The following is a 24,120-nucleotide window of genomic DNA, read 5'->3' as shown; positions in this document are numbered from 1 at the left end:
GGGCTGGCCATTTTCATGAATATGCATGAGCAGCGGCCTGGAGGCGGGACCGGGCGCTGCGGGGGCGGGGCCTCGCCCGGACTCTCAGTGGGTCTGTCCCGCGGTGACGGCGGCGGCGGCGGCTGAGGCTGGGCCGGGCCGGGGCTGAGTCCGGGGAAGCGGTCAGCGCGGAGAAGGCGAACCGGAGCCCCGGGAAGCGGGTGAGTGAGCCCCGGCGGGGGCGGCCCGGCGGAGGAGGGGGCGGGGCCCGGGCGGGGGGGAGCGGGAGGAGGAGGGGCGGGGGGTTCAGGGCTGGGGTGCAAAGTTTCCCGCGAGCAAGGGGGCCCGCGTGGTCGGAGAGCGTCGAGGGCCGCAGGCGCTCGTGAGCGGGTGGGGGCAGGAGCCGAGGGTGTACTCAGCCCCCCCCCCCCCCAAAGGTAGAGGGCGCGCTCGCCACGCCGCCTGGCGCCTCCCGGGAAGAAAGAGTGGGAGGGCTGGGGGAGGGGGCTCGGGGGCGGGCCGGGGGAGGGGGCTCGGGGGCGGGGGCAGTGGTGGGTGGAGATGGGGCGGGGTGGGGGGGGCCTGCGGGAGCGGCGTGGCGGCGCCCTACTCGCCCTTCCCGCGGGTGCTGAGCCGCCCTAGGGAGCCTCCCCTGGTCACCCCCCTCCCCCGCTCCTGCACCCCCGTATGACATCTCCCACTGCATCCTCCGCACTACGCGCCCTGCCCCCACCCTGCGGCCCCGGCCGGCTGCCGCAGCTTGCCCGCGTGTCGGTGCGCGCGCTCCCTCGCGGCCGCCTCCGCCCCGGCACTCCCGGCCGACCTCCCCCCAGCCTCAGCGCCTCTTTGTCCGGCCGCTCTGCCCCCCATGGCGGCCCGGCCCGGAGCCCTCCGAGCCCCCGCGGCATCCGGCGAGCGCCGGTGGTGCGGGGCGCGGGGGGAGGAGGGGGGTGACGGGCTCGGGGACACAAAGGCCGCGGCGACCCCACGCCTCCTCCTCCTCCCCCCGGAAAAGGCGCACAGGAAGGAAGGCCTGGCCCCCCTGGGCCGGGGCCTTGTTCCAGGCCGGCTCCCGGGCCTGGCCCTGGCTGGTGGCTCCCGCCCCCGGGCCGTGCCCCTCCCCCTCCCCGGGCCCTGGGCCCCCTAATCCGTGCGGCCCGTTCTGCCCTCGCCCAGGCTGCTCTGCCTCCGGGTGAGACAGACTCCTGGGGACTCTGGCAACGCCCCCGGGCCCTGCGGGCTGACAGTGGCGAGGCCCCTTCCTGCCGGGGAGAAGGGGAGGGGGTGTCAGCTGTGCGAGGAGGGTCCTCCGAAGTCGGGGTGACTTGTGTCAGCTGGGGGGTGTGCCGCGGGGGGAGGGGCAGGGCCCGGGAGTTCAGGAATGGGAAGGACCCCCCCCCCAGTCAGGTGGGTGGGGTCCTGGGTGTGGGCTGGAGCTGGCCAAGGTCCCAGGGCCGGAGGGGGAGGCGGAGTCTGACCCGGGAGGTGACCCTGGAATTGGGGGAGTCTGGGGGTGACCAGAAGGCGAGGACGCAGGCACCTGGGGGCCAGTGGGCTCCCCCGCTCCAGTAGGAGCCCCGAAGCCCCCCCTCCCCGGGCGGCTCCCTGGGCTGCTCCTCCAGCAGGCCTGTGGCGGCCAGGGGGACTCCTGCGGCCCTCACCCTCTCCTCGGGCCTTCTCCTTCCTCTTGGCTCTGAAATCCAGTGGGAGGCCATTGCTATAGCAACAGGCCCCGGCCCTGGCTTTACCTCATCAAATTCCAGCCCGACGCCAAAGATTGAGAAATTAAAAAAAAAAAAAAGGGAAAAATGTATTCCAGATGTTTACTTTTTGTTCCCTGTTTTTCCGTGTTTGGACGAGGCAGCTCTGACAGGCTCTTGGGGGAGGGCTGGGCAGGAGGGGGGGCAGGGGCCCGGAACCACTCCCAGGGAGGGAGGGAGGCGAGGAAGAGGCCGGGCGGAGCGGCTGAGGGTGGCGGGGAGCGGGTTTTTCCCGTCGCCCATGAGGTGAGGAGAGTGAGGGGCCAGCCGAGGCCCCAGGTCTCTGTGCCTTCCATCGGCCGTGGGCGCCCCCAGGGGGTGGGGAGGGCGGCTGGGACCGTGGGAAAGGTGAGCGGGTCCTGGGGGGGGCCTGGAGAGCCTTGGGCCACCCGAGGGCCGGGCTGCTGTCGTGGGCGCTGCTTGTTTCAACTTTCCCCTTTCCCCGGCCCGGCCCGGCCCAAGCTGGGCTCCTGTGGCCCCTCACCCGCTGCCTCCCCCATCCTCTTCTGCTCCTCTTTAGGGTCTGCTGCCTGCGATGAATTTATCCACTCTCAGGGAAAGCTCCCCCATGGCTTCCCGGCCCCCCCAAGAGACGGAGGAGGAGCTGCTGCCGGCTGGCCCGGAGCCAGGTACAGATGGGAGCAGGGTGGAGCTGGGTGCCGGGAGGGAGCCGCCGCCGCTCAGGAGCGAGCCTGGGAGCCCAGGAGGGGAAAGTGGGGGGGGGGCACAGGAAACGGGGCAGGAGTCGGAGCTGAGGAATCCCAGGGGGCCGGAGGCACGCTTTCCCACGGAGATGGGGGGGGCGCTCCGCTCCTGCGGGTGTCCAGGTGACTCAGGGTGAATCACGTCCCTGAGAAGCCGGGTGGAGAAAGCCCCAGGACCTTCCTGGCTGGCGCTCCGCAGAGGGCAGCGAGGGGGCTGGCCCGCCGGGCCTCGGCTTCCTTGGGGGCCCCTCTCAAGGGGACGAGAGAGGCTCCGTCAGAGCAGAAGGAAGGCGGGCGCCCAGAGGGCCGCGTCCCGGCGCGGAGCTGGGGGCCAAGGGCGGCTCCGAGGCGAGCAGACGTTTGCGCGGGCTCTCTGGGCCCTCGGCTAACACTTGCCCGTTACCATCCTGATGGGCCTCCTGACAGCCTTGTGACATTCTACAGTGAGGAGACTGAGGCACTCGGATGCCTTGGCCGGGCACCCAGCGAGGAAGTGTCTGAGGCCCTCTGAACGCAGCCTTCCTGGCTCCGGGCCTTGCCCTGGGCCCGCTGGGCCTCCGGCCGCTGCTTCCAGGATACTTGAGAGTCGAGAGGTTCCACGACTCACCTAGTGTTCTGTCGGGGGTAACCAGGAAAGCAAAAGCGTCAGCCCCTGTCCCCGGGAACCTTCTGGCTTAATGGTGGAGGCAGCAAGCCCCCAGGGATGTTCAGGCTCTCCGTGGGGGGGGGGCTGGAGGGGAGTCTAGCAGGCATCTGCCAGGAGCACGTCCAGACGCTCAAAGGACCTCCTTTTTCTCCTCTGTAAAATGAGGGGACTCGGCGAAATGGGCCGTGAGGCGCTAGGACGCTCTGGGTCTGGGAGTGTGCCCGCGCCGTTTTTCACCTCGTTTGCCTCACTTTCACGACCTGGAAATCACTGTGCTTTCCAGCACGTCTCACGTCTTCCTCTCCCCGCGCCTCTTCTTTGTAGGGGACTCGCGGGCCAAGCCCCCAGTGAAGCCCAAGCCGGAGCCCCGGACGCTGCCAGCCAAGCCGGCTCTGCCGGCCAAGCCCAGCCTGTTGGTGCCGGTGGGGCCGAGACCCCCCCGGGGTCCCTTGGCCGAGCTGCCTTCTGCCAGGAAAATGAACATGCTGGCAGGACCACAGCCCTACGGAGGCAGCAAGCGCCCCCTGGCCTTCTCTCCTCGGCCAGCCGCCGACACGCCGTCTGCCGGGGCCGGCCCTCGGGAGGCCGGCAAGGACGAGGGGCCTCCCACCACCCCGTCGGCCCGAGGCTCGGTCAGCGCCGGCGTTCGGAAGGCTCCCGCTCCTTTCCGCCCCTTGTCCGATCGATTCTCTACCAGCACTGTGGAAGAGATCTTGGCCAAGATGGACCAGCCCCGAAAAGAGGGCCCCTCCAGTCCTGAGCGGCTCTGGGGCTCCCGCCTCACCTTCAGCCAGGACGGGAGCTCCCACTATGGCCCGAGGGCCTTCGGCCCGCTTCAGAGCCCCGCGGACAAGGAGACAGTGACGCAGAGCGTCTCTGGGGACCCGTCCCAGGAAGAGCAGGCGAAGCTTGGGGAGGGGCAGGAAGAGGAAGGCCAGAGCTCCGCTGGACAGCACCCTGCAGAACCCCAAGCGCTCCGGCCTGCGCCATCCAGCTGGATGCGGGAGGAGAGGTGAGAGGGCAGAGGGGGAGCTGGGGTGGGGGGAGATGTCCTCCAGCCTTGGAGACCTTCCTCGGTGGCCTCGCAGAGACACCGGCTCCTATGCTCCAGAGCTGGCAGGGAGCTGGCGGGCCGGCTAGGCCCAGCGAGCGGCAGGGGGCTGCGTTCTGTCCTGTCCGTTTCCCTGACCGGGAGGAGGCGCCAGGGCCTCTGTTGTCCCTCTGCTCGGGGCCCTCCTTTGCAAGCTTCCCATCCGCACGGCTCAGCGAAGCTGCTGTGGCTCAGCACTCGAGGGAAGGCTTTGGGGCCTGAGCGCTCCTGGGCCTGGCTCGAGCGTCTGCCACCTCTCCGGCCTCATGTGTCACTCGAAAGGGTTGGACCTGGAACTTTGCGAGGTCCCTTCCAGCTAGAAATCTCTGGTCTGTAATCCCCGTGCTGAGGAGACTCCTGTGCTCGTGGAGCTTCCAGGCCCCTTCTTAAGTAGCAGATTCCTGCTATTTCTTTTCAGGCGCGCAGCATTTTGGGGCAGTGCAGCAGACCTGGGCCCCCAGCCCTGCCTGCCTGTTGGGATAGGAGTTTGCAGTGCATTGTGGGCCCAGTCTGTGGGAGGACCGGACAGAGCCCTAGGGGATCATGGCTGAACGGAGCAGAGATGTTCCTGTGACTCAGGCCCCTCCTCCAGGGACCAGGAGCCAGCCGGTGGCAAAACTGCCCCTGAGGAGCGTGGCAGGGTGGGGCCAGACCCGGAAGGAGGAGGCACCTGCCCAGCCGGCCTGGTGTTCTCACCCAGCTGAGGGAAAAGAACGGGGCTGGGGGGAGGGGGAGATGGCAGCCTCCTTAACTCTTGACACTCTGGTACCAAAGCCTCTTAAGAGAGACCCCCCAGGGAGGGGCCAGGGGTCCCATGTGGCTGAGGGGATGGCCCGGCAATGTTAGGCCCATCGCAGTGACACATTTCCATGCCACTTGAAGGTCACAAAGCCATTTCTGCCACGGGGTGAAGTGCATTTTATAGCGGAGGGAAAGCAGCGAGGGCCGGGGGCTTGTCCGGTGTTGGGGGAGGATGTAAGTAGATGGCGCCGGGTCTGGAGTTAGGAAGAGCCGGGTTCAGAGGCTGCCTCAGACTCTGGAGCTGGGTGACCCTGGGCAAGTCCCTTCACCCTATTTCACCTGCCTCAGTCTCCATATCTTTAAAACGAGCTGGAGAAGTATCTTTGCCCAGAAAACTCCTAATGGGACCACGAGGAGTGGGACAGGACTGAAAGCCCTGAAGAAATGCTAGAACGGGCCGGCCTTTCCTCTCAGTGTGGCAGTACTTACAAAAAAAAGGATTCGGGTGGGGTGGGGATTAGCTTCTCCCCCTTCAGATGGAAGTTTTGCTCCCTGTGGGACAGGAGGAGGAGACCCCCCAAAAAGAGGGTCTCCCCTGGAAGCAGCACCAGAGCCGGCCCGGCTGCAGGGAGCGCAGGAGGCCCCTGGCTGCCGCACTGGGCCAGGTCCCGCCTGCTTCTGCTCTCCTGGGAGACCCTCTGTTCCTCCCCTCTCTATGAGAGCCCTCCAGCAGTCTGAGAGTCTCCTTCCTGTTCTCCCACAGGCTCATCTCCTCCGACCTGGCATCCAACGGAGACCTGGCAGGGGCAGCGGCCCCCCCTGAAGTAAGTTGTCCCTTGTCCTAGAACTTGGTCCCCAGGAAGGCCCCCCCCCCCAGACCTCACAGTATGGAGGCTTCACTTAGGAGGGCCCTTGGAGCTCACCCAGCCACCCGCCCCTTTTACAGGAGGGAAACCCAAGGCCCAGAGACAAGATGCTGACAATCTAGAGCAGGGAAGAGAACTGCAGGTTCTCACTCCCAGCCCAGGGCCTGTCCTGGACACAGAGGCACCACTTGAGCTAGACGAAGGGCGGAGCTGAATGTCCTCCACTCCTTCCCTCCGGGCCTCCCAGCAGAGTCTCCTTTAGAGCCTTTGCGGGGCCCAAGGAATGGGGGGGACCATCCCTCCCTCCTCAGAGCCACCATCTGCTGAGCTGCTCTGAATGGGGCCCAGGAGGTGGCTCTGAAGGGGGAGGCAGCTGAGCTGGGTCCTTCCATCTCCTTCCTGTGTCCTCTGTGCCACTGCTTGGCCCAGGGCAGCCGGTCTTCCTGTGGCCTTTTACCCACCGTGGCTCCCCCCTCCTCTCAGGGTGCCACCGGGCCTGATGCAGAACCGAGGGTCCCACAAGCCTCTGAGCCAACCACAGGGGTCTGAGGTGTTCGAGCGGGAGGGACCTCCAACCTCATTTTCCAGAGGAGGAAGGGGGTGACTTGGCCCGTGTCATGCAGAGCAGAGTTTGGCCCACGGGCCTTGGCCTTCCATAGCCCCATGTTCTTCTCTCCTCCGGAGAGGACAGAAAGTGGGCCTGCCCTCAGGGAGGACCAGGCCCGCTGGCCTTGTCCTAGGCCCAGACCTTCCCTTCTCCCTGCAGGGCTTTGTCGGGGCCTGCTTCCCCACCGCCTCTTTCTCCTGAAATCACGGCCAGCTCCCTGGATCCCCACTTGCCATCCTCACCGGGGCGGGCGGTGACTGAGACCCCATGCCTTCTCCCAGGGCCCGTCCATCGTGCTCCGATGGCTAACGACGCCCTTTTCTTTTACAGCTCTCCAAGTCTTCGGCCCATCCGTGTGTCGTTCCTCCAGTCCCGCTGGGCTCCGTGCCTCGTGATCCCGCCCCTAGCCCTTCGGGGGCTCCAGGATCACAGGGCCCAGCCCCCTCTGCTGAGGGACCCTCTGCATCCCCGAGCCCAGCCCTCCCCACAGAGAAGTCACCTGAACCCCTAAAATCATTCAGCCCATCCTGCACATCAGGGAAAGCCCCCGGGTCTCCCAGATCAGTCCTCTCCCCTGAGAAGACTTCCACCCCGCCAGAGGCCCCGGGGTCCCCCGAGCCAGAGCATTCCCAGATTCCTCCTTCAGGGGGTCAGTTTTTGGAGCTCTCCAGAACATTTCCCGTGGAGCAAAAGGAGAAGGGTGGAGAGTCCAGCCTCCGGCTCCCCCACCTAGAACAGCGGCGTTTCTCAGAAGGTGTGCTAAGGCCCCCCAACCAGGAGCAGAAGAAACTAGGGGGGTCGCTGGCTGCCTTGCCTCAGGGCCAGGGGGAAGGAGGTGGCTTGGAGCAGCCCTTTGGGAGTGGGGCAAGTTCCAACTGGAGCTTGTCCCAGTCCTTCGAATGGACCTTCCCCACTCGGCCTTCGGGCCTGGGCGTGTGGCGGCTGGAGTCCCCGCCGCCCTCCCCCATCACCGAGGCCGACGACTCGGGGCTTTCTGAGGGAGAGGGGGAAGGGGCCGATGGTGATGGGAGCGCCAGGCCCGTGAGGCCTGCCTCCTGGGCCCAGAGGGAGAGCATCCCCCAGAAGGTCCCCCGGAGCCAGCAGGGCGATGGCAGAAACCCAGCTTCCCCTGGTCCCCCTCCAGATCTCCAGCCCAAAGGCCACGCTTCCCCAAGACCGTCCCTACTACAAGCAGAGGAGGTGGCGGGGGTGGAGGAGCCCCCGGCCGGAATGGAGACCCCTCTCCCTCCCACTCCGGAGGAGGAGGCAGCCTTGCCCATCCTGGAGCCCGTCCGGGAGCAGGAGCCCCCCCTTCCCCCAGCTCAGCCCTGCATCTTGTTTGCGGATGCCCCTGGCCCCGAGCAGGCCACCCCCTCCCAGGAGGACGCCCCGGCCCTGGCAAACGCAGAGACCAGCCTGACCAGGCCCGAGGGAGGGGACCTGGAGGCGAGGGGATCCTCGCCCGAGATGAGAGCCCCTGAAAATGATGCTGGCTGGCTGGACAAGCTCCTGGCCTCCCCTCCTCCCAGTGCCAACGGTGCCCGGAAAACGACTCCACCTGAGCAGAGTGAAACTCAGATGCCCAGTGCCAGCCCCGAGGTGAGGGCTGCCAGGAGCCTAAGCTGGCTGGGGCGTAGAGGGGGCTGGTGGTGGGCTTGCTGAGATTCTACTTAAGCAGTAGTGTGGGGCTGCAGAAGGGAGAATCGATATTTGAGTGAAATTTTAGGGTACAGAGTGCCCCAACTGAAAAGGGTCAGAGCTTGGAAGGCCCCTGGGATCCGAGAGCTGGGAGGGCCCTGAGAACACGGGGTGTGAGAGCTGGGAGGGCTCTTAGGATAAAGAATATCAGAACCCAAAAGCCCCTTAGAACATCCGAGTTGGGGGGCCTTTGAGGTGAAGGAGAGTGTCCCAGACTGGGGGTCTCCCTGTCGGCTCCCCAGTCAGAGCTAGGACCCAGCTTCTCGCCCCGCTGCCCTTGTAGGGCGGCCTCGGTTCAGGTTTGCTCTTCAGCCCAGTCTCTGCCAGCTGGTCAGGCCAGGGGTGGGGCCTGGGAGAAGGGGCGGGCAGGTGCTGGGCACGCAGCCACCCAGTTCCTAAGCTGCAGTGGGCGGGCGAGCTAGCGGCCCAGGAGGAAGAGGAGGAGAAGGGGTTAAGGGCTGGCCAGTAGGTGTGTCTGTCCCGGGATCTGGGTGACTCAACTTGTGTCTGGGAGGGGCCGGCTGCAGCTGCGCAGCCTGAGCCAGGCTCAGGGAGCAGTCAGAAGTAGTTAGACTGGTCTGGGAGAAGGGAGCACTGACCCCCCTTCTCCTTAGGGCCCCCTGCCACTGTCAGGCACCCCGGGGTGGGTGGGGGCCATGGCCCAAGGCGGGGAAGAGAGCAGCACGTCGATCTTGGAGCGCCTGCTGGCCAATGCGGCTCTGTGGGAGGAGGCCGGGCGGGCTCGCTCTCCAGATCCGAAGCTGGTGGCTCGGGTCAGCAGACCCAGGAGGGTAAGTGGGGCCTGGGGATCCGCAGACAGCGGCGAAGTCGAGAGCACGGCGTCTCGTCCACGTGCTAGGTTCTGCCAGGGACCCATAGGGAGCTGGCCTTGATGAAGCGGGAACAGAATATGGGCTCCTCTGTGGAGGCCAGGTGGGGGAAGACAGTCAAGGAAGGAATGGGGCTCCTTGGCTCGGGATGGGATTCCTTCCATACCCTGCCCAGCGTGCCCCCCACCCCGCAGACAGCGCTTTCCAGACCTGTTTCTTTCCCACCAGTGGTCTGCCAAGTCTCCAAGGGGTTTCCTAAGAGAGACGGCTTCACCCTGAGCCATGTGCGTGTCTTGGATCTTACCTCTAAGCATCACTTTAATTGTATCTTTTCTGTTTTCGCAGGGGCTCCTGGGATGGGCTCAGAAAGACCTGAAAAGTGAATTTGGTATTGGTGTAGACTCACACCCTAGCACCTTCAGCCCCTCTTCCACCTGGGCCAGAGAGGGCACCAGGGGCTACGGCCTGGGGGGTTCAGCTTCCAGTGACAGGGAGTGGGTCATTGATGATGGCTGCATAGGGGCGACACAGAGCCATCGGGAGTGGAGCAACACCTATGGCATAGGCCAGCCAGGGGTGGAGGAAGAATTGGACACCAGCGGTGGAAGCCGAAGCAGGGAGCATGTCCTAGGAGGGGATGTGATGACCAAGGACTATGGGAAGGCAGATCAGCTTGGGACTTACAGTAGCCAGGCTGCTGACCTACAGGACCAGGAATTTGGGAAGAGGGACTCGCTTGGGATTTATAGTAACCAAGCTGCTGAATTACAGGACCGGGAATTTGGGAAGAGAGATTCGCTTGGGACTTACAGTAGCCAGGCTGCTGACTTACAGGACCAAGAATTTGGGAAGAGAGACTCGCTTGGGATTTATAGTAGCCAGGCTGCTGAATTACAGGACCGGGAATTTGGGAAGAGAGACTCAGTTGGGACTTACAGTAGCCAGGCTGCTGACCTACAGGACCAGGAATTTGGGAAGAGAGACTCGCTTGGGATTTATAGTAACCAGGCTGTTGAATTACAAGATCGGGAATTTGGGAAGAGAGACTCGCTTGGGATTTATAATAACCAGGCTGCTGAATTACAAGACCAGGAATTTGGGAAGAGAGACTCAGTTGGGACTTACAGTAGTCAGGCTGCTGACTTACAGGACCAAGAATTTGGGAAGAGAGACTCGCTTGGGGCTTATAGTAGCCAGGCCGTTGAATTACAAGACTGGGAGTTTGGGAAGAGAGACTCGCTTGGGACTTACAGTAGCCAAGCTGTCAAATTACAGGACCGAGAATTTGAGAAGAGAGACCCAGTTGGGGCTTACAGTAGCCAAGCTGTCGAATTACAAGATCAGGAGTTTGGGAAGAGAGACTCACTTGGGACTTACGGCATCCAGGATGCCGACCTCCATGCTCGGGAGTTTGAGAAGAGCAACTGGATGAGTGAATTTGGCGGCGGCGGCGGCAGCAAGAGAGCGGCAGGTTGTCTGGAAAGAGCCTTTGGAGAGACCGAGCTGAGTGGGATGTTCAGTGTGGGACATTCGCAGCCACAGGATAAAGAGTTTGGGAAGAAAGATCCGAGGGCCAGCTCTAGCTCTGGAGAGGAGCTGTTGGGAAAAGAGCCAGAGGGCTTATGCGGCCCTAATACTTCCAATTTACAGGACCAAGAGCTTGGGGAAGGAGACTTGAGCGCTTGGCCCAAGATCAATGACTCTCATCATCAGGGAGATCTGGGGAAAAAGGATCAAGCTGGGACGCACGGGAGCAACGATGTCACGCGCCAGTCTAGGGAATTTGGAGAAAAAGACTGGCCCAGTCAATTTGGCCAACAAGACATGAGTCCTTCAGAGAGGGAATTCGGTCTGGGGAGGCGAGATTGGACCAGTGACTTCCGAATCGAAGGCACAGACAAGAGCGACCAATTTGGTATCATTGGTACCGACCGAGGCAACTGCTCGGGCCTGGGCATTCTTGGTGACTCAGAGAAGATGGGAAGCGCCAACTTTGTGTCTTCTGGGAAGATGAGGATGGGGCAGACCCAATGGACTGATGACTTGGGCCTCAGGAACTTGGATGTCTCTGGTTGTATGGAATCAGAAGGGGCGAGGGAGGCCCGAGAGCATGGAGTTGGACAGACCGACTGGTCCTCTGACCTGGGCTTGAGAAACATGAACGTGCCCAGTGGCTTAGGGAATGGAGGCCCTGGGGAATCCCGGGAGCTCGGAGGACAGAAAGACTGGACCCCAGATCTCGGACTGAGGAATATAGACGTCTCAGGGGTCCTGGAGTCCGCAGGGCCCAGCGAGGCTAGAGAGTGTGGGGTAGGACAGATGGACTGGGTTCACAGCCTGGGGCTGAGGACTGTGGAGGCAGCTGATGATGCGAAGCCCGGAGAGCCTCTGGTGTCGAGGGAGCATGGAGTGGGGCAGGCCGACTGGACGGCCGAGCTCGAGCTGAGAAGCTCAGACCTGGGGCCGGGGGGCAGCCTCAGAGAGCACGGGGTAGGGCAGGTGGACTGGGCCCACGATCTGGGCTTGAGGAGCATGGATCTCTCCAATCCGCTGCAGTCTGGAGGTTCCGGTGAGGCACGAGAATGTGGAGTCGGGCAGATGGACTGGCAGAGCGAGCTGGGGCTCCGGAACACCGCTCTTTCAGGGGGCTTGCGAGAGCATGGGGTTGGCCAGGTGGACTGGTCTCAGGAGGCGGACCTTGCGGGCCCCACTTTATCCAGGGGCCTGGAGGCCGGAGAGCCTTCGGAAGCCCGGGAGCTGGGAGTGGGAGAGGTGAGCCAGCCTGGCGTTCCGGACTCTGGTGGCGACTGCTCACAGCCTCCGGAGAGCAGCGCATCTGACGTCGGGGCGGACTCGAGAGAAACCACCATCTCAGGAACCAGGTAAGGGCCCCCGGGCCAGGGCAGAGGTGGACATAGGAAGGCTTTTGGGGTCCTCCCCCACCTCTCCAGTGGTCTTCTAAAGATTTTACTGATTTCTTATGACAGAAGGAGAAAGCATAAATTGTTCAAGACAAGTTGTTAACATTTAAGATTTCCAAAATGCTTTACAGATATCATCTCCTTTTATCCTTGCGAGATCCCTGGGAGGCATGTGTGTGTACACATATGTGTGTGTGTGTTTATACATGTGTACACGTGTGTGTGTGTGTGTGTGTGTGTGTGTGTACACATACTGTTATCCCCATTTTGCAGAGATTGACTTGTCCAGGTTTGACCCAGCTGGTAAGTGTCTGAAGCTGGATTTGAATTCAGATCTTCTTGGCTCCAGGCCCAATGCCCCACTGCCGCCTAGCTGCCTCTAAGTTAATGTCCATGTGTTGCCGTCCACTAAGTAGTCCCCCCAAATGGCTCATAAAGCTTTTCAACAGGAGGAATTTTCTGTGAATCTCCCACGGTATCTGATCATAGAACCGTTGAGTAGGTCAAGGGCGTGATGTCTTGGGCGTCCAGTGGGCGCGGCCACTTGGAGTGAGGGCCTTCCGCATAGGGTCCCGAGGTTGGTGCGTGTGCGAGTGTCCCAAGTAGGCCCGCAGACTCTGGGAATAAACAGCCCTCGGTTCCTGTCAGGCCGAGAAACCAGAGTCCTTCTGGCCTACTTCTCCTGGAGGCCCTGGGCACAGGAGTGAAAGAATCCGAGACCGGGAGCTGGAAGGAAGGTGAAACCCGGCTTCTCCTGACCGGGTGACCCGGGGTCCCGGAAGGGAGCTCCTTCGCTGAGAGGCCGGGTCTCTTATGAGCCCCACGGAGTGGGAGCTGGCTGGCGAGGGCTAGGGCTCAGAGCTTAGTGCCCCAGGGAGCTTCAGAAGGTGCTAGCGGCAGGCTGGCTCTCACGCTGCCCCACAGAATTTTAGCAGAACACTCTTAGTGAAAGCTTCTAAAAATAACTTTTGTTTTTTGGTAATTTGAAAAAAAATTTAAACTTAAATACAAAATGAGGAAAAAATCCCCCAAACACTGTGATGTACGCAGCCGACCATAGGAGAGGATTCCACATAAAGCAACGCGCTTCTGTTTGAGAAAACCTATTTAATCAGTACTGGCTTTTCTTTGCTTCCTTCTTGGTTTTCTTTTGTTCTCTGACGTGCACGTTTAACTCTGTTTTTCTCTCCATCCATTTCTATAAGCATAGAGATAGATGCGTATATGTATGTGCATGTGTATTGCATGTGTTTTATATATGTAGATAAAATAGACATATATATGTGAAATGTATTTAAATATGTAAATATACACAAATATGTACGAGCATTATATAATCAAAGTGCATGTGTATATATTGTAATATATGTACACATATTGTTTACATATACGTATAATTTATAATATATATGCAACATGTATATCAAAATGTATGTGTGGAATATATGTACATGTATATGTAAATTATATTTCGTAATGAATATGTAAAATAGATTACATATATGTGCATATATACATAAAATATATTACACATGCATGTAGACAAATATGTTACACATATACACACATATTTACAGAGCCATTAGCATAGATATCTGAATACACACAATATACTTATGTCCATATATGTCCGATCACCTTATGCTGATTTCCCCCAAGTCTAAGTCTTGTCACGTTTTTCTAAATCAGGCAGCTCATCATTTCCCAGTATTCTCATAATAGCTCAGTACTCCAGTCCAATCTCAACCTCTCTGATTGTCTATAAAATTTTTTTTTCCAGTTTTCTGTTCTTATCCACATGGATTTTATTTATACAAGAAAACTATAATTTGAAATAATCAAAATTATCCTTTTTTGCACTTAACAATGTTCTCCCTTATCATATACTTTAAGGCAGTGGTCCTCAAACTGTTTAAATAGGGGCAGGTTCCCTGTCCCTCAGTCGGTGGGAGGCCGGACACGAGTAAAAACAGCAGCTCCCGCTCTGCCTCCGCCCCTCGGCCCATTTGCCACAACCCGGCGGGCCGCATGAACGTCCTCAGCGGGCCCCACGTGCCCTGTGGGCCGTAGTTTGAGATCCCCTGCTTTAAGGTCAGATAATGCTGAATCTTCTTCTTTTACATCCTTTTTTTTCCTTTTGAAGTTTCTTTGAAGTTCCTGACTTTTTGTTCTTTCAAATGAACTTTGTTATTATTTTTTCTAACTCGATAAAATGATTTTTTTTTTTGATTAATTGAATTGGGATGACATTAAATAGATCAGTCAGATAAAATTGTCATTGAAATGTTATATTGGCCTTTCCTACCCAGAAACAATAAATATTACTTCAGTTATTTAGATTTGAGTTTATTTGTATACAAAGTATTTTATGTTGGAGCTCATGTAAATCCTGTGTTTTGGCAGGTATATGCTCAGGTATTTTTACACTTCACGTATTTTAAATGGTCTAAAATAATATTAAATAATACTGCTGACAGTGTAGTTTTTCTATTATTCACTTTTGATTAGAGCTATTTTAACTTTAACTTTGAGATCATGGTTTCTATCCCTACTATTTCTACTTACTAAATTTTATTTCTGCCCTTTATTTTATCTTTATGTGTATCTCTCATTTTTATAATATTTCCTGAAAGTAACACGTCGGATTTTTCATCTGCTATCACTTTCTGGTTTGGGGGTAAATGCATCGCATTCATATTCTCAGTTACACTTGCTTGTGTATTTTCCTCCTTCCTTGTTTTCCTCACCGTATTTCTTTCTTGCCCTATTCCTGTTCCTCTTCACTCCTGTGTTTTCCTTCTCCTCATACTTGCTCCCCTTTCTTTAAGCATTAATCCATCCCTCTAAGAGTCCCTCCTTTATCCTCTTCCCTCCATCTCCTTGGCCTCTTATTTCTTTCTGAATTCGGAAGACTTTTTATCCCTTTCTAGATAGAGATGTTGTTCCCTCTTTAACCCGTTCCCGGAGAGAGTTCGGTTTCAGCATGGCGTTCCCCATTCTAGCTTCTTCTGGATCAGTTTTTCCTTTCAGGCCTCACTTGTTGTCTTCCTACACAGAGTTTTATTTTTTTTCGCCTCCCTCCATCATCCTCAGTTCAGCCTCGTGCCTTTCTTTTAAACTGCCCAAATAACGATAGCAGTCACCAGAGCACTGCTAACATTTTCACATGTATGCAGTAAACAGTTTGACCTTATCGAGTGCTTTATAATTAGTCTTTAATGTGTATCATGTATTTCTCCTATTATATGTTGAATTTTCCCTTTCCATCTGGGGATTTTATCCCAGAAACCCACATGCTTTGAAGTTGTTAGCTTTTCTTAAATTAAAAACAAGTTTTCCCATTCAAGATTATACTTAACTTTGCTGGTTAAGTCACCCTTGGACATAATGTTATATTTAAAAAAATTACTCATGCATATATACTGTCCAAAAAAATGTATAATTATAAAATTAATTTAAAAAAAAAAGTCACCCTTGGTCATGTAACCCCCCCCCAACTCTTTTGCTCTATGGAATATAAGTATTCCAAGGCCTGTGGTCCTTCAATGTAGTAGCTGCTGGTCCTAATGATTCATGCCTTTTAACAAACAATGTTAAGTCTTTTTAAAAAAAAAACAAACAGAAAAAGAAACTCGAGGTGTTCGAATGTACTTTCAGAAGAGTTTGACCGAGGAATCTCGACTTTGGTCCTGATTTATTCACCTCATAGCTGAGGGATACTGGGCAAGTCAGGCCATTCCCTGGGCCTCAGGCTTCTCATCTGTGGAAAGAAAAGGAGAGGGTTTAAATGGGTGGCTCGAAGGCGTCTCCAAAGAGAGAGGGGAGAGGAGGCCTCCTTGTTTTTGTTCTTTTTAGCCTTGCACAGGTCAGGCTTGAGGCACGTCAAGGCAACAAGCACTTATTATGCATTTACTGTATACCAGGGAATAGCAAAGCTGCTCAAACTGTGGGTCACGACCCCATATGAAGGTTATAACTGAATGGGGGGGAGTTGTAAAATTATGATTTATGATCAGTAAACCTTTGATTTGTATACCTATTTTATATATCTATATGCCCGGGGTCACACAAAAATCTCCTGGGTGAAAAGGGGGCCCAAGTGGAAAAAGTTTAAGAAGTCCTGGTCTAGTGGATATAATGCTGGGCCTGGAGCGTAACTACGGCCTCAGCCACTTCCTAGCTGTATGACCCTGAACAAGTCACTTGGTTTTGTGTGCCTCAGTTTCCTCAAAGTGACCCAGAACAGGAAACTCCCAAATGGGGCCATGAAAACAACCCAACAGATGCAGTAGTGCCAGGGATCTCAGTGCCTGCCTTCAGGGAGCTTATGCTCTAATGGAGGAGGGCCGAGTGGAATGACAGGCTTGTGACTCCAGAAAGGGGCCGGGCTGCTCCCAGCAGCCGGTCCTGAGCCAGATCTCTGCGGCCTCTGCTCAGACTTCGCAGATCGCCTGCCTTTGCTGATGTTCAGCAGGATCAGCCACAGCTTGGGCTTTAGAGGATCACGGATCTCTGGGGGGAGGGGCCCAAGACGCCATCTGCTTCACCCTTTCCCATAGAAACTAGGGCCAGGAGAGAAGAAGGTACTTGGCCGGGACGTCCTGGGTGGGAAACGTCAGGGGCTCCGAAATCCAGAGCTGCTGGTCCTCAGGGTGACAGTTCCAGGCTCTCTTGCTTTTTGCAGCGAAGCATTTCCTTGTGGAAGGGAACCCAGTGGAGAGCCCATTTGGACAGGGAGGAGCTAAGAAGCGGATCGCTCATTTCGTTTCCCTAAATGCCTATGTTTTGGCAGGGGGCTGCTTTTAAAGAGTCATACGGGTGTCTTTTTGGGCTCTCTTTGGCTTAGGGGCCAATCTTCCCAACAGAGACTAAGGAGGGCTAAGTCTGCTCAGTGCAGACACCGTCAGAGCAGGAGGAAGATTCTGACCCGTGCAGAAGGAGCACATGGCCCACCTCCCAGCCCCCGGCTTCCTCCTTCCCTTCCATCCTTCTCTCTCTCCCTTCCTCCTTTCATTCCTTTCCTTCCCTCCTCCTTCCCTCTCCCTTTTACTATCTCCCGGTCTTCCTCTCTCAAACAGCCTTCCATCCGCTCCATCTATATCTGCGTGCCCCTAGTCATTTATATATTGTCTTCCTCATTGGAATGTTATTTCCTTGGCTGTATTTATCTTCCTCTGCATTTCTAATGTTTAATTCAGTGCCAGGGCACATAGTAAGGACTTAATAATTGCGCGTTGGTAGGCTGAACTGGGAGAGACTTTAGAATGTAATGTAAGAGATAAAAAAAAAATCAAGACTGTCTCATGACAATTCCCCTTCCCAAAGTTCTCCCCTGCCCCACTCCTGCCCTTTGCCTGCCCCCATGGCAGCTTGATGGATGAGCAGGCTCAGAAATGGGGACTAGCTTGCCCACGGTCACCCTGTCGATTGGTACTTTTTGAAAAAAAACAAAATGATTTATTTTTATTTAAACATTTATATTTAAAAATGTTGACTCTAAATTCCCTTCCTTCTTCCAGTTTCTCACCTACTCATTGAGAAAACAAGTAACATGCTGTCAATTGAGCATATAAAAGCACACAAAACATTTTCCATATTAGAAATGTTACAAAAAAGAAAAACAAAGAAAGTGGAAAAAATAAGCTTCCAGCTGTATCAGAGTTCATCGCTTCTCTCTGGAGGCGCGTAGACCGCACTGCTCCCGAGCGCTTTGGACGAGCCGGGGGGCGTGGGATTGATCAGTCTAGCCACAGTAGATCATCCTTGTGACATGGCTCTTAGCGTGTTCACTATTCTCCGAGTTCTGCTTATTGCACTTTGCATCACTGATGTGTCTTCCCAGGTTTTTCTGAAACCATCCTACTCATCACTTCTTACGGCCCAATGATGTTCCATCACATTGTTCGGCGGTTCTCCAGTCGATAGATGTCTCTCTGATTTCTAATTCTTTACCACCACAAAAGAGCTGCTGTAAACGTTATATAGTTTGAGCCTTTTCTCTTTCCTTTTCTCGTTGGGACGCAGACCCGGCAGAGACGTTTGATGGTCCTTTGGGCACGCTTCCACGCTGCTCTCCAGAGTGGCTGGCCCAGTTCCTCTGACATCCCCTTTGCTTTTTTTCTATAATAGCTTTTTATTGACAAAACAGATGCATGGGTAATTTTTCAACATTGACCCTTGCTAAGCCTTCCGTTTCAACTTTTCTCCTCCTTTCCCCCACCCTCTTCCCCTACATGGCAGGTAGTCTAATACATGTTAAATATTTTGAAATGTTCTACATCCCCTTCAGCATTCGTTTGGGGGCTGGTGCTTGTGGCCTCCGGCCTGTTGGCCCCCACCCCCAGTCCCCGGGGCCCTGCTGTCCCACTCCTGAGAGCCCGAAGATGGGGTCTCAGGTCCAGCCTCGATTTTGAACTGAAAGGGGCCTCAGTGGCCACGTTGTCCAACTTCCTTTTGCAGTTGGGGAAAATGAGTCACTTGTTCCAGGTCCCAAAGGCAGGACGCGGGAGCCCTGGTCGAGACTCCAGGCTGGTGCTGGTGTCCACTGGCTGTCTGTGGTTCTCCGACATCTGCCCTCTGAGCCGGGTGAAGCCTCCTTGGCATCTCTTGGGGGCCCCAAAGCTCCCCGAGTCCATCCAGAGCTCTGACTCGGGAATCGGGGATTGTGTTCTGGATCAGCTCTTTGGTGTTGGGATCGCTCTGTTCTGGGTCTTAAGTTCCCTCGTGCTCCACGTGGTGAGACTGCCCTTGATGGCATCGGTGGCCATAGCAGAGAGTGCTGGGCTTGACATCGGGAGTCACGACCTGCCTCTGATGCTTTTTGGATGAGCCATTCCCCTCATCCGCAAAATGGGTTTAATGATAGCACCTTATTTAGTATTATACCTATTTAAGTATTGAGGAGCAAATGAGATAATATTTGCAGGGTGCTTTGCAGGTCCTTAGGTTTTGTGTTTATTCTGCTTTATTATTTGCCAGCTACTTTCCATAGCCACACTGGCTGTTAGATCCCTAGGGTTTTATAGAAACCATTGAGTCCTAATCCCTCATGTTCTAGAGGATGAAAGTTAGCTCGGAAAGGAGGAGCAGCTTGCTCCAGAAGCTAAGCCCACCGTGCCTCTTCCCACAACACCTCCAGAGCAGAGGGCAGGTTTGGGTTGCCTGTTCAAGGGCGCCCATTCCTCTTCTCAGGCCCGAGGGTATAGGAAGCAGGGGATGGGAGGCACCTCAGTGGGCCTCGGATTTCTCGTTCCTCTATGGGGCCGGCCTCCTTGACATCTGCCCGCAGAAGTTCACCTTTCTTGGACTTTTCATCCCATCTGTTTGATTCTCCCCAGAGAACCCGGGACATAGCCTGGGCCCAGGGCACGGCCCTCGGGCCTGCCTCTAGTGCCCGTTGGTGACGCCCTCGGCTCAGGCTTCAGCTTCTATTTCTTCTTTCATCATTTCCTTCCCTGGCTTTGGGAAAGGCCCACGTGGCCTCTGCCGGCCCCTTCTTCTGGTGCTTGTTGGCCCGTGTCCATCCTGCTGTTTCCAGGTCTGGAAGGGGACTCGCTGTGTGTGTGAGCTGGTGCGTGCCTGTAGTGCACATGCATGTGACCTGGTGCATATCTGCAAGTGCACGTGCGTGTGAGCTAGTGTGTGTGCGCGCATGAGCTGGTTCGTGCTTGTGGTGCACGTACATGTGAGCTGTTGGGTGTGCATGTAAGCTAGTGTGCACCTGTTGTGCATGTGCATGTGAGCTGGTGCATGTGTGTGTAAGCTGGTGCATGTGCATGTGAGTGGGTGTGGTGCATGTGTGTGAGAGAGAGAGCTGGTGTGGTACACTGCACATGTGTGTGAGCTGGTACATGTGCATGTGAGCCGGTGTGGTGCACATGTGTGTGTATGAGCTGGTGCACATACATGTGAACTGGTGCATGTGTGTGTGAGCCGGTGTGGTGTACATGCATGTGAGCTGGTGCACATGTGTGTGAGCCTGTGTGGTGCACGTGCGTGTGAGCTGGTGCACGTGTGTGTGAGCCTGTGTGGTGCACGTGTGTGTAAGCTGGTGTGTACCGTGGTGCATGTGTGTGCCCAGAATGGAAATCAGTGTGATCTGAATGGATTGTGGCAAGGCCCCTGGGGGCCATCCACTCCTCGCCCTCACTTCCTGGATGAGCCCTGGAAAGGTCCCAGGTGACAGGCAGCATTGGAACTCAGATCTTCCAGCGCCCCGAACAGCGGCGAGCCCCCGAGCCAAGTCCCTTAAGGAGGTGACCAGGCTTGCCTTTGAGAGTTCTCGGGCGCGTTTGGCAGCCACTCCGGCCAGGGGCACGGAGCAGGACGCGGATCCACACTCCACCTGCGCCCTCTTCCTTGTCAGGGCCTCACTGTATCTCCACGGGTTGATGCCGAAAGATTCTAGGGCTCTCGGGGGGATCGGAAGGAGACTGGAGGAGCGAAGTCAGCATGGGACGGGCCAGGTGGGCCCTCCTGCGGCTGTTCCTGAATCCTCTTGTAACCCCCTTCGCCCACAGCTCCAGCGGGTGCCTGGCCCGGTCTCCGCCTTCTGGCTCTCAGGGCCTCCTGCAGGACATGCTGGCCGCCAGCAACTCGAGAGCATCTGCCAGCCGAGAGAAGGCGGCCTCGGGCCCCGGGGCCCAGCCGGAAGAGGATGAGGAAGAGCAAACGGGGGCAGATGAGGAGGAGGAGGAGGAGCCAGAGCTCAGAGGGGACCCTCTGCCTTCCTGCCGGCCCCAGCCCGACGGCGAGGCCAGCCGGGCAGAGGAGGTGGATGGCGGCTGGGCCTCCCGGGGAGACGGCCCCGCTGCGCCCAGCCTGCTCCCAGGGCCTCCTGCCAACTTGTCCAGCCAGGACTTTTCCTTTATAGAGGTTAGTAGAGGGCAGTCGGGGTGGGCTTTCTAGGTAGACAGGTTCTAGTACTGGGGCTGGAGGCAGCGTGCCGCGCTAAGCCCACCCTGAGTGTCTTTCGGGCTCCTCGGGGCCCGGCACGTGGCTGCTCTTGTGGCCTTGGTGGTGGGCAGAGCCTGGCGGATGGGCCGGCTTTCAGGGAGGCAGAAGGCCTTCACCAGAGGCCAAGGGCTTAAGGACTGGAAGCGTCTCGTCAGAGCTCTCCTTTTACAGCAGAAGAGACTGAGTCACAAAAGCAGTGGGGAGCCCCAATTGCAGATCTAGGCCCTCTCCCCTACAGCACGGACGCAGGAGGTTCGGGGTCCTTCCCCCGTTGCTGCTTTCCGGGGTACTCCAGGGTCTCTGTGGGTAGGGCCGGAGGTCGCTGGGAGCAGACATCACAGCTGCAGATAGGAGACAGGAGGCTGGGGTCTGATGGTGGACCGAGGCAGCTTCAGGTGCCCTTGTTTGCTTCTAGGACACAGAAGTCCTAGACAGTGCCATGTATCGCTGCCGTGCCAATCTGGGCCGCAAGCGCGGACACCGAGCCCCAGCCATCCGCCCGGGGGGGACCCTGGGGCTCTCGGAGGCCGATAACGACTCCTGGATCTTCCAAGATTCCACAGGTAGGAGCCAGACTGGGGGCGGGATTGCCGAGGCACAGCCTGGGATGTCATCGTCCCCCTTGTATAGTGCTTGAAGTGGGGCTCGCTGCAGGGATCAGGACCCCCCAGCTGACAAAGCGACTTGCTCAGAAAACCTTAGCTCACTTGGTGAGTAAAGCAGCAGCCCCAGAGAGGTCGAGCCATTGGGCCGCACGGCCGCTTCTCCCAGGACCCTGGTGCAGGGGAGGATTTATGCATAGGACTGGGCATGGGGGGCAGGTGCTAAGGGTGCCGTGGGGCAGAGCTGGGGCCCGCTGTCCGGTGCTCAGCACCCTTCCCCTTCCTCACCGTCCTGCAGAGCCACGGGCATCTCGGGTGCCGTCTTCAGATGACGAGGTGGTGGAGGAGCCTCAGAGCCGCCGCACGCGGATGTCCCTGGGCACCAAGGGCCTGAAAGTCAATCTGTTCCCTGGCCTGAGCCCCTCCGCTCTCAAGGTACCCGCAGCCCCCAGGCAGGGCCAGAGTGGGGAGATGGGCAGGGGGGGAGGCTGGAGGCAGGGCCAGAGTGCGGAGGCGGTCAGGGGGAGAGGCTGGGCACGGGACCACAGGCCTAGACAGGGCAGGGGCGGGATGATCAGTTGATGCTTCCCAGTAGCTGGGCCCAGCTCACGCAGCTACTCCCCGTCCAGAGCAGGATCTGGAGCCGGACCATTTCATTCAGCCTCTTCTGTCTCCCGCTCACGCGTGGGTCTGACCCGACGTCTGGGCCCGCAGAGCCATCTGCCCGCCCTGCCCCCTCTCCCTTTCCCCCTGTGACTTGGTCTTTTGAAACACAGGCCAAGCTGCGTCCCCGAAACCGCTCAGCCGAGGAAGGGGAGCAGGTGGAGAGCAAGTCGGCCCAGAAGGAGTCTGCCGTCCAGCGCTCCAAGTCCTGCAAGGTCCCCGGCCTGGGGAAGCCCCTCGCGTTACCTCCCAAGCCAGAGAAATCCTCAGGGTAGGTGGACGGGAGCCGGGCCGCGAGAGTCATGCTGTGGGGCCCAGATTAAAGCAGGCGCGGGACCGGACGGAGGGATCCCCGGGAGCGGCGGGCGGCCACTTGGGAAATCCCGCTGTTCTGATTCGGATTGATTCCCACGACTCTGAGTGGCGCGCTTGCCGCTCTGGCGCCTCATGCTTGGGCTCTCTCCGAGCATCCTCTCCCCCCACCCACGCGGCTGCCGTCAGCCCGGGGTCCCTCCCCCCACCCCACGGGCTCCCCCAGGCGGGGGCTCACTCTCTCTCTGCCCTCTAGGTCCGAAGGGTCATCCCCCAACTGGCTACAGGCATTGAAGCTGAAAAAGAAGCGGGTGTGAGGTGACGCTTCAGAGGTGAGCGGGCTCCGCGCCACTGCCCCCGGGGCCTCGGCCTCCACCAGGGCCTCACAGCCACCCCTCGGCCCTCCCACATGGAGCTGGGACTTGCCGGGGTCTCCTCACCCTGAGGAAATCACCGCTCCTTGGGCACCTTAGTGGGGGGCCGTCTTCAGTGGCCCAGGCTGCTGCCGTCCCCAGAGCACTCTGGGCCAGGGGCACGCCCCGGGAGTGGGAGGGGCCCCGGCGGGGTGGGGGGCCCCTGCCCCGCTAATGAGGGTCTCGCTCTTTCCCTCACAGGTGGTTCCTGTGCATCCTCTGAAGGGGCCCAGGCCTGCGAGGCTCCGGCCCGAGGAGGGCTGCGACCCCGCCCCCCTGGCACATTTATGCACTTTGTACCCCCACCCCCCACCCCGGGATGCTGTCTGTGGTTGCCGGTGTTGGTCCCGCCCTCCCTCAGGCCCCCTCCCCGTTCTCCCCGCCCCGCCCACCTTTGGGTTTTCTTTTGATACCACTTTATAGCATTTTGATAAAAGCCTCGGATTTTTTGTAATGGGTGGTGGGCCGCCCCCCTCCCCCACCCCAAGAGCCTGTGCAGACCAAGGACGCTTTGTCATTCAACACAATAAAGTTTTTTTGGGGATTGGTGATGTAGGCCCCGCAGTGTGTGTGTCCGCGACCCCCCCCTCCCCCCCGCGAGGGCTTCGGGTCAGTGATCATTAAGCACCCACCGGGGGTACGGCCTTGCCCGCACAGAGCTTCCAGCGGGGGCGAACAGCGGCGGAGTACGGGGCAGACCTGGAGAAGGGGGCTGAGGCCCCTGAGCCCGGGCTGGGACGCGGCTGCATCCGAGAGCTGCGTGGGGTGGTCGGGCTGCGGGGGGCCGGGCTGCGGGGCCTGAGCCTCCGGTGACTCGGCACGGGGACCCCCCAGGCGGACAGCTGCCTTAGAAGTCGGTTGATGTCGCCCCGGGTCCGCACCCCTGGGGTCTCGGGGCACTGGGCCGCTGGCCATTGAGCTGGGATCTGACGGCCAGTGAGAGCTGTCCTTGGGAGGGCGGGTGGAGGTCCCGGCTGGGCGAGGTCCCGGCTGGGCGAGGTCCCGGCTGGGCGAGGTCATGGTTGGGTAGACCCTGAAGCCCGTCCCGGGCCACCAGGTGGTGGCCAGTGTAGAAGGGCGGGGCTGGCTCTGGAGCCTGTGGAGGGTCCCTTCCAGTTCTCATGCCCCCCCCCCCCAGGCCATTCCCTGTTAGCTCAGCTTCCTGGCTCCAGGAGGGGCCTCCCGCACTCGCCCCGCAGGCGCCTTCACTTTGCCAGACCGTTGCCCCTCGCCATCCGGCCCTGGGCAGCGGGCACAGCGCGCCCGCCCCCAGGAGGAGCCCCGGAGAGCCCTGGGGCCTCAGGCTCTGATTCTCCCTTACAGAATGGCGGGG

At 58.3% G+C, this 24,120-nt stretch overlaps 1 protein-coding gene across 3 annotated transcripts; it reads left to right on the top strand.

Moving 5' to 3' along the window:
* Window positions 1-70: 70 nt before the first annotated feature.
* On the top strand, window positions 71-23,338 carry TNKS1BP1 (tankyrase 1 binding protein 1). 3 transcript variants are annotated; one of them, XM_074273130.1, is made up of 12 exons: window positions 71-200; window positions 2,260-2,368; window positions 3,414-4,101; window positions 5,684-5,744; window positions 6,724-7,992; window positions 9,267-11,803; window positions 20,362-20,716; window positions 21,213-21,360; window positions 21,698-21,834; window positions 22,176-22,333; window positions 22,631-22,706; window positions 22,989-23,338. In XM_074273130.1, the coding sequence occupies exons 2-11, from the start codon at window positions 2,275-2,277 to the stop codon at window positions 22,689-22,691; spliced, it is 5,508 nt and encodes a 1,835-aa protein (XP_074129231.1). In that variant the 5' UTR covers window positions 71-200; window positions 2,260-2,274; the 3' UTR covers window positions 22,692-22,706; window positions 22,989-23,338. The 3 variants fall into 3 exon arrangements, with proteins under 3 accessions (XP_074129231.1, XP_074129232.1, XP_074129230.1); XM_074273131.1 differs by lacking the exon at window positions 71-200 and adding an exon at window positions 1,068-1,171; XM_074273129.1 differs by lacking the exon at window positions 71-200 and adding an exon at window positions 1,724-1,985.
* Window positions 23,339-24,120: the final 782 nt, after the last annotated feature.

The sequence above is a fragment of the Sminthopsis crassicaudata genome, chromosome 6 (assembly GCF_048593235.1).
Source record: "Sminthopsis crassicaudata isolate SCR6 chromosome 6, ASM4859323v1, whole genome shotgun sequence".
Lineage (NCBI taxonomy): Eukaryota > Metazoa > Chordata > Mammalia > Dasyuromorphia > Dasyuridae > Sminthopsis > Sminthopsis crassicaudata.
This window is presented reverse-complemented; position numbering and strand designations above follow the sequence as displayed.

Coding starts and splice junctions, on each gene's coding strand:
- TNKS1BP1 (XM_074273129.1), top strand. CDS start 1,788: ATGTATTCCAGATGTTTACTTTTTGTTCCCTGTTTTTCCGTGTTTGGA. Junction 2,369..3,413: donor GCCGGCTGGCCCGGAGCCAG/GTACAGATGGGA, acceptor TCTTCTTTGTAG/GGGACTCGCGGGCCAAGCCC. Junction 11,804..20,361: donor ACCACCATCTCAGGAACCAG/GTAAGGGCCCCC, acceptor CTTCGCCCACAG/CTCCAGCGGGTGCCTGGCCC.